We start from the raw sequence: 14440 nt of genomic DNA on the forward strand, positions 1-14440 counted from the left end.
TATTCTATTCTTAATTACAATAAAGTGACCCCAAAATTACCCCAAAAGGGTTATATTAAATTGTGTGGAAATGAGCTTTACATGCCCCAGAAAGTTCTGAGGGAGGACCCCCAGACCCCAGACAGATTGTGTTGAAGTGCAAGTTGGGGATGTTTAACACTAGTGATTCTCTGATTACGGTGATATTAAGACCTGGGCCAAAAATATATCATATATGTATTTCATCAAAAAATCCAGATAGTTGAGTTAGTCAAACATAGATGAAAAAAGGAAAACATTTATTTTGATATTAAAAAACAAGTCTTGCAAAAATACAATAATATTTGTAGGTATTTAAATATTAATATTCTTTTAAGTTATCCAATTTGAAATTGTTTGAAACAACGATAATTATTTTTTCAACGAGTCCAAAATAAACTGTCAAAGAAAAGTTATAAATAATTGCTTTAATTAAGAGCATCTTAGCATATTCAGTATTATAATCCGTATTCATTCAATGGAATGTCCTTCCATGTACAGTATATGCGTGACCATCTGGGTAACGAACCATGGTTGTCCACATGATTCAAAAGCCTTGGCAGCTCTGAATATAACAGCAGGTCTTAAGGAAGGTTACATGACCTCCTTCCTATATGCATATTGTTTCTAAACCTGTTGTGACATTCTAACATTTCTAATAAAAAAGTATATGTGATTGAAAGGGAGCTAGTTGATTTGTTCAAAATGAACATACAAGTTTAAAATTATTAGTTTTCAACTACTTCACAAGTAAGCAATTCATTTATTTTCAGAAATATTGGTTAAGATCAAAATTGGGCATTAAAAGGGCAGTGCAGTTAAAAAAAACTTGATTTTTCTGTTTCTGATATTTCCACACTATGAGGTCGAAATATCACTGAAATTGTGAAAATAATGATACTGTAATAGTTTTTTAATGTAAGAGCTTATTCAGGTGGGATGGAGTTTTTGGACCACAGCATGACATCACAATCTGATTTGATTATTATTATTCTGACCAGTCATCTTTTATTTGCATATGTATCGTCCTACTTTGAAGTGGTAAGGGGGGTAGGCTCTAGACCAGTGGTATTCAACTTTTACTCTACTAGGTCCGGAGCCTGCAGGTTTTCTGTTCAACCGGATAATTAACTGCACCCACCTGGTGTCTCAGTTCTAAATCACTCCCTGATTTAGAGGGTCCAAAGTTGAGTCTAAACGATCCTACAGTATCTGCCAATTATATATATTTTTTAAATCAGGGCTGTGTATGTAAATATGTTACAATTTGTATCAACACACCTACAAGATCAGACTGAGCATTTCAATGGCAAAAGGAGGCTCAGAGAAATAAATGAATAAAAACGTATATTTGGAGCTATTTTCATAAAATAAACACACACAAATACGGTTTGGGGGCTTTAAGTATGGTATTTGCGAGATTTACATTATTACTTACATTGCCTTTCTGCAATTCCTCACAGCTGGGATCAGTCTCAAACGCCCCTCCTCAGATGTGTTGTATCTCTGCAGGTCAAGTTCATCCAGCACGCCCTTTGACATCAGCAGAGCATTGACCAATGCTGAGCAGGCAACAGGTGACCTTTCTATTTCTGCAGGTTTTCCAGACTTCAGGAACTTGTCAATGTCCTCATGTACTGAATCATCTTTCATCTCAGTCAAGCAGATGAGTAGATTGATGTATCTATCAGGTGAAACTTGCTCTACATTTGGCTCCCTGAGGTATTTCTTAATTTCCTTAACAGTCTCTGAGCTGATCTCTGTTTGTGGCAGTAGGTCTTGTAACAGTCTCTGGTTGGATTCTGTTGAGATGCCAACAAGGAAGCGGAGGAACAGGTCCAGGTGTCCATTCTCACTCTCCAAGGCTTTATCCACCATCATCTTCAGCAGCTCATGCAAGGGCAGCTCTGAAGACACATCCCCAATGAAAGACTCCAGGGCCTTGATGTTCTTGCTCACACAGCAGTGGAACACGAACAGAGCAGCAAGGAACTCCTGGAAACTCAGGTGAACAAAGCAGTACACCTCCTTCCGATACAACCCATACTCTTCTTTCAGGATTTCTGTGCAAAACCCAGAGTGCACTGAGGCTTCACTGACATCAATGCCACACTCCTCCAGGTCTTTCTTATAGAATATCAGATTGCCCTTCACCAGCTGTTTAAATGCCAGTTGAGCCAGTTTCACAATGTTTTCTTTGTTTCTTTCTACGATTATGGTCAGATCCGTCACATTTTCCCCACTATACGTCTTGCTTTTCAGGTTTGTCTCAATGAGTAGAAGGTGATTGTACATCTCAGTCAGAGTTGTGATCTCTCTGCTCTTATCATCACTCAACATTTGCTCAAGAACCCTGGCAGTAATCCAACAGAAGACTGGTATGTGGCACATGATGTGGAGGCTCCTTGATGTATTAATGTGTGAGATGATTCTGCTGGCCCGGTTCTGATCTGTGAATCTCTTCCTAAAGTACTCTTCTTTCTGTTTGTCGTTGAACCCTCGTAATTCTGTCACTTTGCTGATATACTGACGCAGGATCTGATTGGCTGCTGCTGGTCTGGAGGTTATCCAGAGGAGAGCTTTAGGAAGCAGATTCCCCTTGATGAGGTTTGTCAGCAGCACATCCACCGATGATGTCTGTGTAACATCAGTCACCCTCTTGTGTTTTTCAAAATCCACAGGCAGTTGGCTTTCATCCAGACCGTCAAAGATGAACAGAACTTTGCAGGTAGCATAAATCTTTGCTTCTACTATCTCTGTTAGTTCAGGGTGGAATTCATTCAGAAGTCCATGAAGACTGTACTGCTCATCTTGAATCAAATTCAGCTCTCGGAAAGGAAGAACAAAGATGAAATCAACATCCTGATTGGCATTTCCTTCTGCCCAGTCGAGGATGAACTTATGTACAGAGATTGTTTTTCCAATGCCAGTGATTCCCTTTGTCATTACAGTTCTGATGGGTCTCTTCTCTTCTCCAGGTAAGGGTTTGAAGATGTCATTGCAGTTTATTGGAGTGTCTGATATGTTTCTCTCAATCCGTTGAACCTCATGTTCTTTATGAACCTCTTCTTGTGTGATGTAGAGCTGTGTGTAAACGCTATCAAGTCTAGTTTGTGCCTCAGCAGTGCCTTCAAACGCACATCTAAACTTCTTCTTCAGACTGGCTTTCAGTTTCCCTTTAACTCTCTGTGTGATGTCATCCACTGGAAAGAAGAACACATGTAAAAAAAATATATATATTACTTAAGAACAGAATTTAGAATATCTGTATGCATACAAAAAGTGTGATTTATCAAACAATCCTACAAGTGTCATAGGCACAGTGGTAGGAGATAACCATTGATAAATACCAATTGTTCTCAGCCTCAGTGCTCGTGCATGACCTTGGCCATGACCTTAGAAACACCCCTAATTAACCATATATGGTCAAAATCATCCCTTTAATGCCCATGGGGAATATACAACGCCGTACCATGAAATAGCATACAGGCGCAACCCCCAAAAAAAGCTTCGAAAAAAATCACTTTTCAGAGACTGAAATAAGAGGTGCTAGTGTCAGAGATTGGGTAAAACAAAAATGTTGGATTTGGCTAGCTCAGTTGTGGTTTGACCAGTAAAAATGTAAACATAGCTATTGTTTTTTTTTTATACACATACACACTTTATGTTACATGTAAATCTAGGTAAGAAACAGACCAGTAAATCAAAAGTATATCCTATAGATCTTTGACATACAAGACCAGTTTAAAATAGAACAATAAACAAAATGGATGTAAATAATAGAAAGATAAAGCTATATTCAGCTACATTACTTCATGAGGAGACCATTTCTGGTATTTCACCTCAGATACATTACTTCATAAGGAGACCATTTCTGGTGTTTCCCCTCAGATACATTACTTCATAAGGAGACCATTTCTAGTGTTTCACCTCAGATACATTACTACATAAGGAGACCATTTCTGGTGTTTCCCCTCAGATACATTACTTCATAAGGAGACCATTTCTAGTGTTTCACCTCAGATACATTACTACATAAGGAGACCATTTCTGGTGTTTCCCCTCAGATACATTACTTCATAAGGAGACCATTTCTGGTGTTTCCCCTCAGATACATTACTTCATAAGGAGACCATTTCTGGTGTTTCACCTCAGATACATTACTACATGAGACCATTTCTGGTGTTTCACCTCAGATACATTACTTCATAAGGAGACCATTTCTGGTGTTTCCCCTCAGATACATTACTTCATAAGGAGACCATTTCTAGTGTTTCACCTCAGATACATTACTACATAAGGAGACCATTTCTGGTGTTTCCCCTCAGATACATTACTTCATAAGGAGACCATTTCTGGTGTTTCACCTCAGATACATTACTTCATGAGGAGACCATTTCTGGTGTTTCACCTCAGATACATTACTTCATAAGGAGACCATTTCTGGTGTTTCACCTCAGATACATTACTTCATAAGGAGACCATTTCTGGTGTTTCACCTCAGATACATTACTTCATAAGGAGACCATTTCTGGTGTTTCACCTCAGATACATTACTTCATGAGGTGTCTCCTGACCCCTCCTGTCTCAGCCTCCAGTATTACACTATATTATTATTATTATTATTATTATTATTATTATTATTATATTATTATACTATATATCTACTATCACATTATCACCTCAGATACATTACTTCATAAGGAGACCATTTCTGGTGTTTCACCTCAGATACATTACTTCATAAGGAGACCATTTCTGGTGTTTCACCTCAGATACATTACTACATGAGACCATTTCAGGTGTTTCACCTCAGATACATTACTTCATAAGGAGACCATTTCTGGTGTTTCCCCTCAGATACATTACTTCATAAGGAGACCATTTCTGGTGTTTCACCTCAGATACATTACTTCATAAGGAGACCATTTCTGGTGTTTCACCTCAGATACATTACTTCATGAGGAGACCATTTCTGGTGTTTCCCCTCAGATACATTACTACATAAGGAGACCATTTCTGGTGTTTCACCACAGATACATTACTTCATGAGACCATTTCTGGTGTTTCACCTCAGATACATTACTTCATAAGGAGATAATTTCTGGTGTTTCACCTCAGATACATTACTTCATAAGGAGGCCATTTCTGGTGTTTCAACTCAGAGTCACAGCTTTACTTACCGGTTTCCTCACATATCTTCTCTGTCTCAACGTCCTCAAAACGGTGGGCGGATCTGGAACAACAACAAACATGAACACATTGTATATCATGGGTCTCCAAAACACTTTCTCGTTATCACTCTCAGAACGATCTTCTGATCCTCAACCGAGATTGACCCGTCTTGAAGCCTGACTGGCTAAACTATAGACCTGTGGCCCTTCTTTTCTTTCAACCCTAGCCAGTCAGGCTTCAAGACGGGTCAATCTCGGTTGAGGATCAGAAGATCGTTCTGAGAGCGATAACGAGAAAGTGTTTTGGAAAGAAAAGAAGGGACAGATTACATTTACACACAGGTTATTCTACTAACAGCACAATAACCTGCATTACCCGAAACATTTACAAGCAATACAAAAAATATCTGCCAGGCAAGCAGAGATGTGTGTCGCCACCTGGGTGTCAGAAGGAGGGAAGGAGAAAAGTAGTTGAATGTCATCCGCATAGCAATGATAGGAGAGACCATGAGAGGATATGACAGAGCCATGTGACTTGGTGTAAAGAGGAAAGAGCCTAGAACTGAGCCCTGGGGGACACCAGTAGTGAGAGTACGTGGTGAGAGCGGCCTGCCAGGTAGATTTGACCCGCCCAGGCCTGAGAGGGTGGAGAGGAGGATCTGATGGTTCAAGGTGTCGAAGGCAGCGGATAGATCTAGGAGGGTGAGAACAGAGGAGAGAAAGTCCGCTTTGGCAGTGCTGAGAGCCTCCATGACACAGGGAAGAGCAGCCTCGGTTGAGACACATTGTATATCATGGGTCTCCAAGAGGTCGATCGAAAGCTACCAGTAAAAAACTAGACCTGTGTTGCTGTATTTTTATTTTTAATATTTCTTTGTTATTTTTTTGTTTGTTATCTGTGATCGTTTTGTTTGCCTTGTTTCGTTTTTTAATCATTGTACCTAAACTGTATGTGTAAACATGTATACGCATGGCCCAGCTGTAAAAGAGACCTTGGTCTCAGTCTGTGTTCCTTGTTGAAATAAAGGTATAATAATAATATCTCAGCTTGGATGTCGGCCCACCACCTCAAGCTCAACGTCGATAAGACAGAGTTGCTCATCCTCCCGGGGAAGGCCTGCCCACTCCAAGACCTCTTCATCACGGTTGACAACTCCAAGGTGTCCCCCGCCCAGTGTGTAAAGAATTTTGGCGTGACCCTGCACAACACCCTGTCGTTCTCTGCAAACATCAAAGCAATGACTTTCTCCTGCAGGTTCATGCTCTACAACATTTGCAGAGTACGACCTTTCCTCACACAGGAAGTGGCGCAGGTCCTAATCCAGGCACTTGTCCTCTCCCGGCTGCAACTCTCTGTTGGCTGGGCTCCCCGCTTGTCCTCTCCCGTCTGCAACTCTCTGTTGGCTGGGCTCCCCGCTTGTCCTCTCCCGTCTGCAACTCTCTGTTGGCTGGGCTCCCCGCTTGTCCTCTCCCGTCTGCAACTCTCTGTTGGCTGGGCTCCCCGCTTGTCCTCTCCCGTCTACAACTCTCTGTTGGCTGGGCTCCCCGCTTGTCCCCCTGAAGCTAGGACAGCAGAGTGCCTGCCCATCTTCTGAAAACATCTGAAACCCTACCTCTTCAAACAGTACCTTAAATAATCCTCCTCCTCACCTCATCAAGTTGATTTCACGTGATCCATGAAACCTGTGAGTGAACACAAAGAAAACCAATAAACCCAATATATTGATTTGTATTATATAATATATTGACCATAGAAAAACGACTATATACAATTCAGATGTTTTACTGTCCCCTTCAGATGTTTTACTGTCCCCTTCATCAAACAGTATGCTAAATAATCCTCCTCCTCACCCCATGAAGCTCATTTCACCTGATCCATGAAACCTGTGAGTGAACACAAAGAAAACCAATAAACCCAATATATTGATTTGTATTATATAATATGTTGACCATAGAAAAACGACTATATACAATTCAGATGTTTTACTGTCCCCTTCAGATGTTTTACTGTCCCCCTCTTCAGATGTTTTACTGTCCCCTCCAGATGTTTTACTGTCCCCCTCTTCAGATGTTTTACTGTCCCCTCCAGATGTTTTACTGTCCCCTTCAGATGTTTTACTGTCCCCCTCTTCAGATGTTTTACTGTCCCCTCCAGATGTTTTACTGTCCCCTTCAGATGTTTTACTGTCCCCCTCTTCAGATGTTTTACTGTCCCCTCCAGATGTTTTACTGTCCCCTTCAGATGTTTTACTGTCCCCCTCTTCAGATGTTTTACTGTCCCCTCCAGATGTTTTACTGTCCCCTTCAGATGTTTTACTGTCCCCTTCAGATGTTTTACTGTCCCCCTCTTCAGATGTTTTACTGTCCCCTCCAGATGTTTTACTGTCCCCTTCAGATGTTTTACTGTCCCCTCCAGATGTTTTACTGTCCCCTTCAGATGTTTTACTGTCCCCTTCAGATGTTTTACTGTCCCCCTCTTCAGATGTTTTACTGTCCCCTCCAGATGTTTTACTGTCCCCTTCAGATGTTTTACTGTCCCCCTCTTCAGATGTTTTACTGTCCCCTCCAGATGTTTTACTGTCCCCTTCAGATGTTTTACTGTCCCCTCCAGATGTTTTACTGTCCCCCTCTTCAGATGTTTTACTGTCCCCTCCAGATGTTTTACTGTCCCCTTCAGATGTTTTACTGTCCCCCTCTTCAGATGTTTTACTGTCCCCTCCAGATGTTTTACTGTCCCCCTCTTCAGATGTTTTACTGTCCCCTCCAGATGTTTTACTGTCCCCTTCAGATGTTTTACTGTCCCCCTCTTCAGATGTTTTACTGTCCCCCTCTTCAGATGTTTTACTGTCCCCCTCTTCAGATGTTTTACTGTCCCCCTCTTCAGATGTTTTACTGTCCCCTTCAGATGTTTTACTGTCCCCTTCAGATGTTTTACTGTCCCCTTCAGATGTTTTACTGTCCCCCTCAGATGTTTTACTGTCCCCTCCAGATGTTTTACTGTCCCCTCCAGATGTTTTACTGTCCCCTTCAGATGTTTTACTGTCCCCTTCAGATGTTTTACTGTCCCCTTCAGATGTTTTACTGTCCCCTTCAGATGTTTTACTGTCCCCTTCAGATGTTTTACTGTCCCCTTCAGATGTTTTACTGTCCCCTTCAGATGTTTTACTGTCCCCTTCAGATGTTTTACTGTCCCCTTCAGATGTTTTACTGTCCCCTTCAGATGTTTTACTGTCCCCTCCAGATGTTTTACTGTCCCCTCCAGATGTTTTACTGTCCCCTTCAGATGGTTTACTGTCCCCTTCAGATGTGTTACTGTCCCCTTCAGATGTGTTACTGTCCCCTTCAGATGTTTTACTGTCCCCTTCAGATGTTTTACTGTCCCCCTCTTCAGATGTTTTACTGTCCCCCTCTTCAGATGTTTTACTGTCCCCCTCTTCAGATGTTTTACTGTCCCCCTCTTCAGATGTTTTACTGTCCCCTTCAGATGTTTTACTGTCCCCTTCAGATGTTTTACTGTCCCCCTCTTCAGATGTTTTACTGTCCCCCTCTTCAGATGTTTTACTGTCCCCCTCTTCAGATGTTTTACTGTCCCCCTCTTCAGATGTTTTACTGTCCCCTTCAGATGTTTTACTGTCCCCTTCAGATGTTTTACTGTCCCCTTCAGATGTTTTACTGTCCCCTTCAGATGTTTTACTGTCCCCTTCAGATGTTTTACTGTCCCCTTCAGATGTTTTACTGTCCCCTTCAGATGTTTTACTGTCCCCCTCTTCAGATGTTTTACTGTCCCCCTCTTCAGATGTTTTACTGTCCCCCTCTTCAGATGTTTTACTGTCCCCCTCTTCAGATGTTTTACTGTCCCCTTCAGATGTTTTACTGTCCCCTTCAGATGTTTTACTGTCCCCTTCAGATGTTTTACTGTCCCCCTCTTCAGATGTTTTACTGTCCCCCTCTTCAGATGTTTTACTGTCCCCTTCAGATGTTTTACTGTCCCCTTCAGATGTTTTACTGTCCCCTTCAGATGTTTTACTGTCCCCTTCAGATGTTTTACTGTCCCCTTCAGATGTTTTACTGTCCCCTCCAGATGTTTTACTGTCCCCTCCAGATGTTTTACTGTCCCCTTCAGATGTTTTACTGTCCCCCTCTTCAGATGTTTTACTGTCCCCTTCAGATGTTTTACTGTCCCCTTCAGATGTTTTACTGTCCCCTTCAGATGTTTTACTGTCCCCCTCTTCAGATGTTTTACTGTCCCCCTCTTCAGATGTTTTACTGTCCCCTTCAGATGTTTTACTGTCCCCTTCAGATGTTTTACTGTCCCCCTCTTCAGATGTTTTACTGTCCCCCTCTTCAGATGTTTTACTGTCCCCTTCAGATGTTTTACTGTCCCCTTCAGATGTTTTACTGTCCCCCTCTTCAGATGTTTTACTGTCCCCTCCAGATGTTTTACTGTCCCCTCCAGATGTTTTACTGTCCCCCTCAGATGTTTTACTGTCCCCCTCAGATGTTTTACTGTCCCCCTCAGATGTTTTACTGTCCCCCTCTTCAGATGTTTTACTGTCCCCCTCTTCAGATGTTTTACTGTCCCCTTCAGATGTTTTACTGTCCCCTTCAGATGTTTTACTGTCCCCTTCAGATGTTTTACTGTCCCCTTCAGATGTTTTACTGTCCCCTTCAGATGTTTTACTGTCCCCTTCAGATGTTTTACTGTCCCCTTCAGATGTTTTACTGTCCCCCTCTTCAGATGTTTTACTGTCCCCCTCTTCAGATGTTTTACTGTCCCCTTCAGATGTTTTACTGTCCCCTTCAGATGTTTTACTGTCCCCCTCTTCAGATGTTTTACTGTCCCCCTCTTCAGATGTTTTACTGTCCCCCTCTTCAGATGTTTTACTGTCCCCTTCAGATGTTTTACTGTCCCCTTCAGATGTTTTACTGTCCCCTTCAGATGTTTTACTGTCCCCTTCAGATGTTTTACTGTCCCCTTCAGATGTTTTACTGTCCCCTTCAGATGTTTTACTGTCCCCTTCAGATGTTTTACTGTCCCCTCCAGATGTTTTACTGTCCCCTCCAGATGTTTTACTGTCCCCCTCTTCAGATGTTTTACTGTCCCCCTCTTCAGATGTTTTACTGTCCCCCTCTTCAGATGTTTTACTGTCCCCTCCAGATGTTTTACTGTCCCCTTCAGATGTTTTACTGTCCCCCTCTTCAGATGTTTTACTGTCCCCTTCAGATGTTTTACTGTCCCCTTCAGATGTTTTACTGTCCCCTTCAGATGTTTTACTGTCCCCTTCAGATGTTTTACTGTCCCCTTCAGATGTTTTACTGTCCCCTTCTTCAGATGTTTTACTGTCCCCCTCTTCAGATGTTTTACTGTCCCCTTCAGATGTTTTACTGTCCCCCTCTTCAGATGTTTTACTGTCCCCTTCGGATGTTTTACTGTCCCCCTCTTCAGATGTTTTACTGTCCCCCTCTTCAGATGTTTTACTGTCCCCCTCTTCAGATGTTTTACTGTCCCCTTCAGATGTTTTACTGTCCCCCTCTTCAGATGTTTTACTGTCCCCCTCTTCAGATGTTTTACTGTCCCCCTCTTCAGATGTTTTACTGTCCCCTTCAGATGTTTTACTGTCCCCTTCAGATGTTTTACTGTCCCCTCCAGATGTTTTACTGTCCCCTCCAGATGTTTTACTGTCCCCTCCAGATGTTTTACTGTCCCCTCCAGATGTTTTACTGTCCCCTTCAGATGTTTTACTGTCCCCCTCTTCAGATGTTTTACTGTCCCCTCCAGATGTTTTACTGTCCCCTTCAGATGTTTTACTGTCCCCTTCAGATGTTTTACTGTCCTCTTCAGATGTTTTACTGTCCCCTTCAGATGTTTTACTGTCCCCTTCAGATGTTTTACTGTCCTCTTCAGATGTTTTACTGTCCCCCTCTTCAGATGTTTTACTGTCCCCTTCAGATGTTTTACTGTCCCCTTCAGATGTTTTACTGTCCCCTTCAGATGTTTTACTGTCCCCTTCAGATGTTTTACTGTCCCCTTCAGATGTTTTACTGTCCCCTTCAGATGTTTTACTGTCCCCTTCAGATGTGTTACTGTCCCCCTCTTCAAACAGTATGTTAAATAATCCTCCTCCAACCCTGAACCAGTTGCTATCCAACCCGGTGGATATACTTAATTCATGAGAGGTGTGAGCGCTGTGAGCGAACACAAAGTAAATCAATAAACCCAATATATTGATTTGTATTATATAATAATCCTCCTCCTCACCTGAACCAGTACTTGCACTTGACCCCTCCCCAAACACAGTATCTGCCAATTAATTTCCATCAATATTTCTCCTGTGTCTGTGTGGTGCGCACGTCTGTCTATCACTCCCGGTGTAGCCAGTTGATGTGATAACCGTCTTGTGGGTTGACCGAAAAAACTTTACCAAAACCCTTCTCAATTAAATGTTCTCTGCAAAGTAGGCTTACCTGGCAGAAGTCTATCATGAGTAAATATATCATTTGTATCTATCATTTGTTGTTTGTAAACTTTACCATGAAGTGAGCAGCAGCAGTACAGAACCATCGTGAGACAGGCACATTAGACATCACATTCCTCAGTCACTAGATGCACAATTAAAGGGCCAGATGGGACCAGGGGGAGAGTTGATAACATAGTACACTACTTTCTCTCTAAGGACCAGGGGAAGAGTTGATAACATAGATCACTACTTTCTCTCTAAGGACCAGGGGAAGAGTTGATAACATAGTACACTACTTTCTCTCTAAGGACCAGGGGAAGAGTTGATAACATAGATCACTACTTTCTCTCTAAGGACCAGGGGAAGAGTTGATAACATAGATCACTACTTTCTCTCTAAGGACCAGGGGAAGAGTTGATAACATAGTACACTACTTTCTCTCTAAGGACCAGGGGAAGAGTTGATAACATAGATCACTACTTTCTCTCTAAGGACCAGGGGAAGAGTTGATAACATAGATCACTACTTTCTCTCTAAGGACCAGGGGAAGAGTTGATAACATAGTACACTACTTTCTCTCTAAGGACCAGGGGAAGAGTTGATAACATAGTACACTACTTTCTCTCTAAGGACCAGGGGAAGAGTTGATAACATAGTACACTACTTTCTCTCTAAGGACCAGGGGAAGAGTTGATAACATAGTACACTACTTTCTCTCTAAGGACCAGGGGAAGAGTTGATAACATAGATCACTACTTTCTCTCTAAGGACCAGGGGAAGAGTTGATAACATAGTACACTACTTTCTCTCTAAGGACCAGGGGAAGAGTTGATAACATAGATCACTACTTTCTCTCTAAGGACCAGGGGAAGAGTTGATAACATAGATCACTACTTTCTCTCTAAGGACCAGGGGAAGAGTTGATAACATAGTACACTACTTTCTCTCTAAGGACCAGGGGAAGAGTTGATAACATAGTACACTACTTTCTCTCTAAGGACCAGGGGAAGAGTTGATAACATAGTACACTACTTTCTCTCTAAGGACCAGGGGAAGAGTTGATAACATAGTACACTACTTTCTCTCTAAGGACCAGGGGAAGAGTTGATAACATAGTACACTACTTTCTCTCTAAGGACCAGGGGAAGAGTTGATAACATAGATCACTACTTTCTCTCTAAGGACCAGGGGAAGAGTTGATAACATAGTACACTACTTTCTCTCTAAGGACCAGGGGAAGAGTTGATAACATAGATCACTACTTTCTCTCTAAGGACCAGGGGAAGAGTTGATAACATAGATCACTACTTTCTCTCTAAGGACCAGGGGAAGAGTTGATAACGTAGTACACTACTTTCTCTCTAAGGACCAGGGGAAGAGTTGATAACATAGATCACTACTTTCTCTCTAAGGACCAGGGGAAGAGTTGATAACATAGTACACTACTTTCTCTCTAAGGACCAGGGGAAGAGTTGATAACATAGATCACTACTTTCTCTCTAAGGACCAGGGGAAGAGTTGATAACATAGTACACTACTTTCTCTCTAAGGACCAGGGGAAGAGTTGATAACATAGTACACTACTTTCTCTCTAAGGACCAGGGGAAGAGTTGATAACATAGGGCACTACTTTCTCTCTAAGGACCAGGGGAAGAGTTGATAACATAGTACACTACTTTCTCTCTAAGGACCAGGGGAAGAGTTGATAACATAGTACACTACTTTCTCTCTAAGGACCAGGGGAAGAGTTGATAACATAGTACACTACTTTCTCTCTAAGGACCAGGGGAAGAGTTGATAACATAGGGCACTACTTTCTCTCTAAGGACCAGGGGAAGAGTTGCAGGGGAGAGGAGAAGTGAAGAATGTGCCTATTTGAAAGCTAGAAAACAATGAGTAGCTCAAGACATGTTACATATTTCATGTTGAAGGTTGGAGACCCTTTTTGTATATACAGTATCTGGTAACACCGCCCCCTGTGTCCTCAACATGGTACTACAACATAGAGACCCCACATCTCCTCCCTGAGCGTCTCCACCTGGCAGGGGGTGGGCTCTCCACTTCGCTCAGACTTAAGAAAGTGGCTTTTCTCCTCCCTGAGCGTCTCCACCAGACAGGGCGAGGGCTCTCCTCTTCTCTCCTCCTTTTGGTGCAGTTGCTTCCCATCTCTTTGTCTCTAAAGAGTCTTGATCTATGAGACCTGTGAGTGAGCACATAAAACTACATGTGTTATTGGACTCATACCCAATTATTTGAATTGTATTGTGTTTAAAACCTAAAATAAAACATACAAAATACAAATGCAGATGTTGAAAAGCATCAGCCATAGTCATATTTCTGTCAGGTTTTTCAACCCATTCTGAGACGACATCATTGGCCACAACAGAAAACTTTTTGCAATGAAAACAAGAGTTTCTTATTGGACAATTCGGGTAAGTCCCTCAATATCAAAAGTATTGCTTCCATCCTCTTCTCGTTCTAGAACACTAAGAACACTAGAACTCTACTCAGATCTAGAACACTAGAACTCTACTCAGATCTAGAACTCTACTCAGATCTAGAACACTAGAACTCTACTCAGATCTAGAACACTAGAACTCTACTCAGATCTAGAACTCTACTCAGATCTAGAACACTAGAACTCTACTCAGATCTAGAACACTAAAACTCTACTCAGATCTAGAACTCTACTCAGATCTAGAACTCTACTCAGATCTAGAACACCAGAACTCTACTCAGATCTAGAACACTAGAACTCTATTCTGGGCTCAAACCAGGGACCCTCTGAAC

The 14440-nt window shown here is 42.0% G+C and overlaps 1 protein-coding gene across 4 annotated transcripts in view; it reads right to left on the reverse strand.

The window, feature by feature from the left end:
* The window catches only part of LOC139545471 (protein NLRC3-like), a 75509-nt gene that overhangs the window by 50345 nt on the left and 10724 nt on the right, over positions 1 to 14440 (reverse strand). For 2 of the 4 annotated variants that reach the window (XM_071353286.1, XM_071353266.1), the window contains exons 2-6: positions 13689 to 13850; positions 7044 to 7076; positions 6843 to 6875; positions 5202 to 5254; positions 1457 to 3221 (exon numbers count right to left, since the gene is read on the reverse strand). In XM_071353286.1, the coding sequence (XP_071209387.1) occupies positions 1457 to 3221; positions 5202 to 5254; positions 6843 to 6875; positions 7044 to 7076; positions 13689 to 13816 (2012 nt within the window). In that variant the 5' untranslated portion in view covers positions 13817 to 13850. Of the gene's footprint in view, positions 1 to 1452; positions 3222 to 5201; positions 5255 to 6842; positions 6876 to 7043; positions 7276 to 13688; positions 13851 to 14440 lie in introns of those variants that run through there. The other 2 variants (XM_071353294.1, XM_071353276.1) reach the window with 2 other exon arrangements.

Source organism: Salvelinus alpinus, chromosome 2 (genome assembly GCF_045679555.1).
Source record: "Salvelinus alpinus chromosome 2, SLU_Salpinus.1, whole genome shotgun sequence".
NCBI lineage: Eukaryota > Metazoa > Chordata > Actinopteri > Salmoniformes > Salmonidae > Salvelinus > Salvelinus alpinus.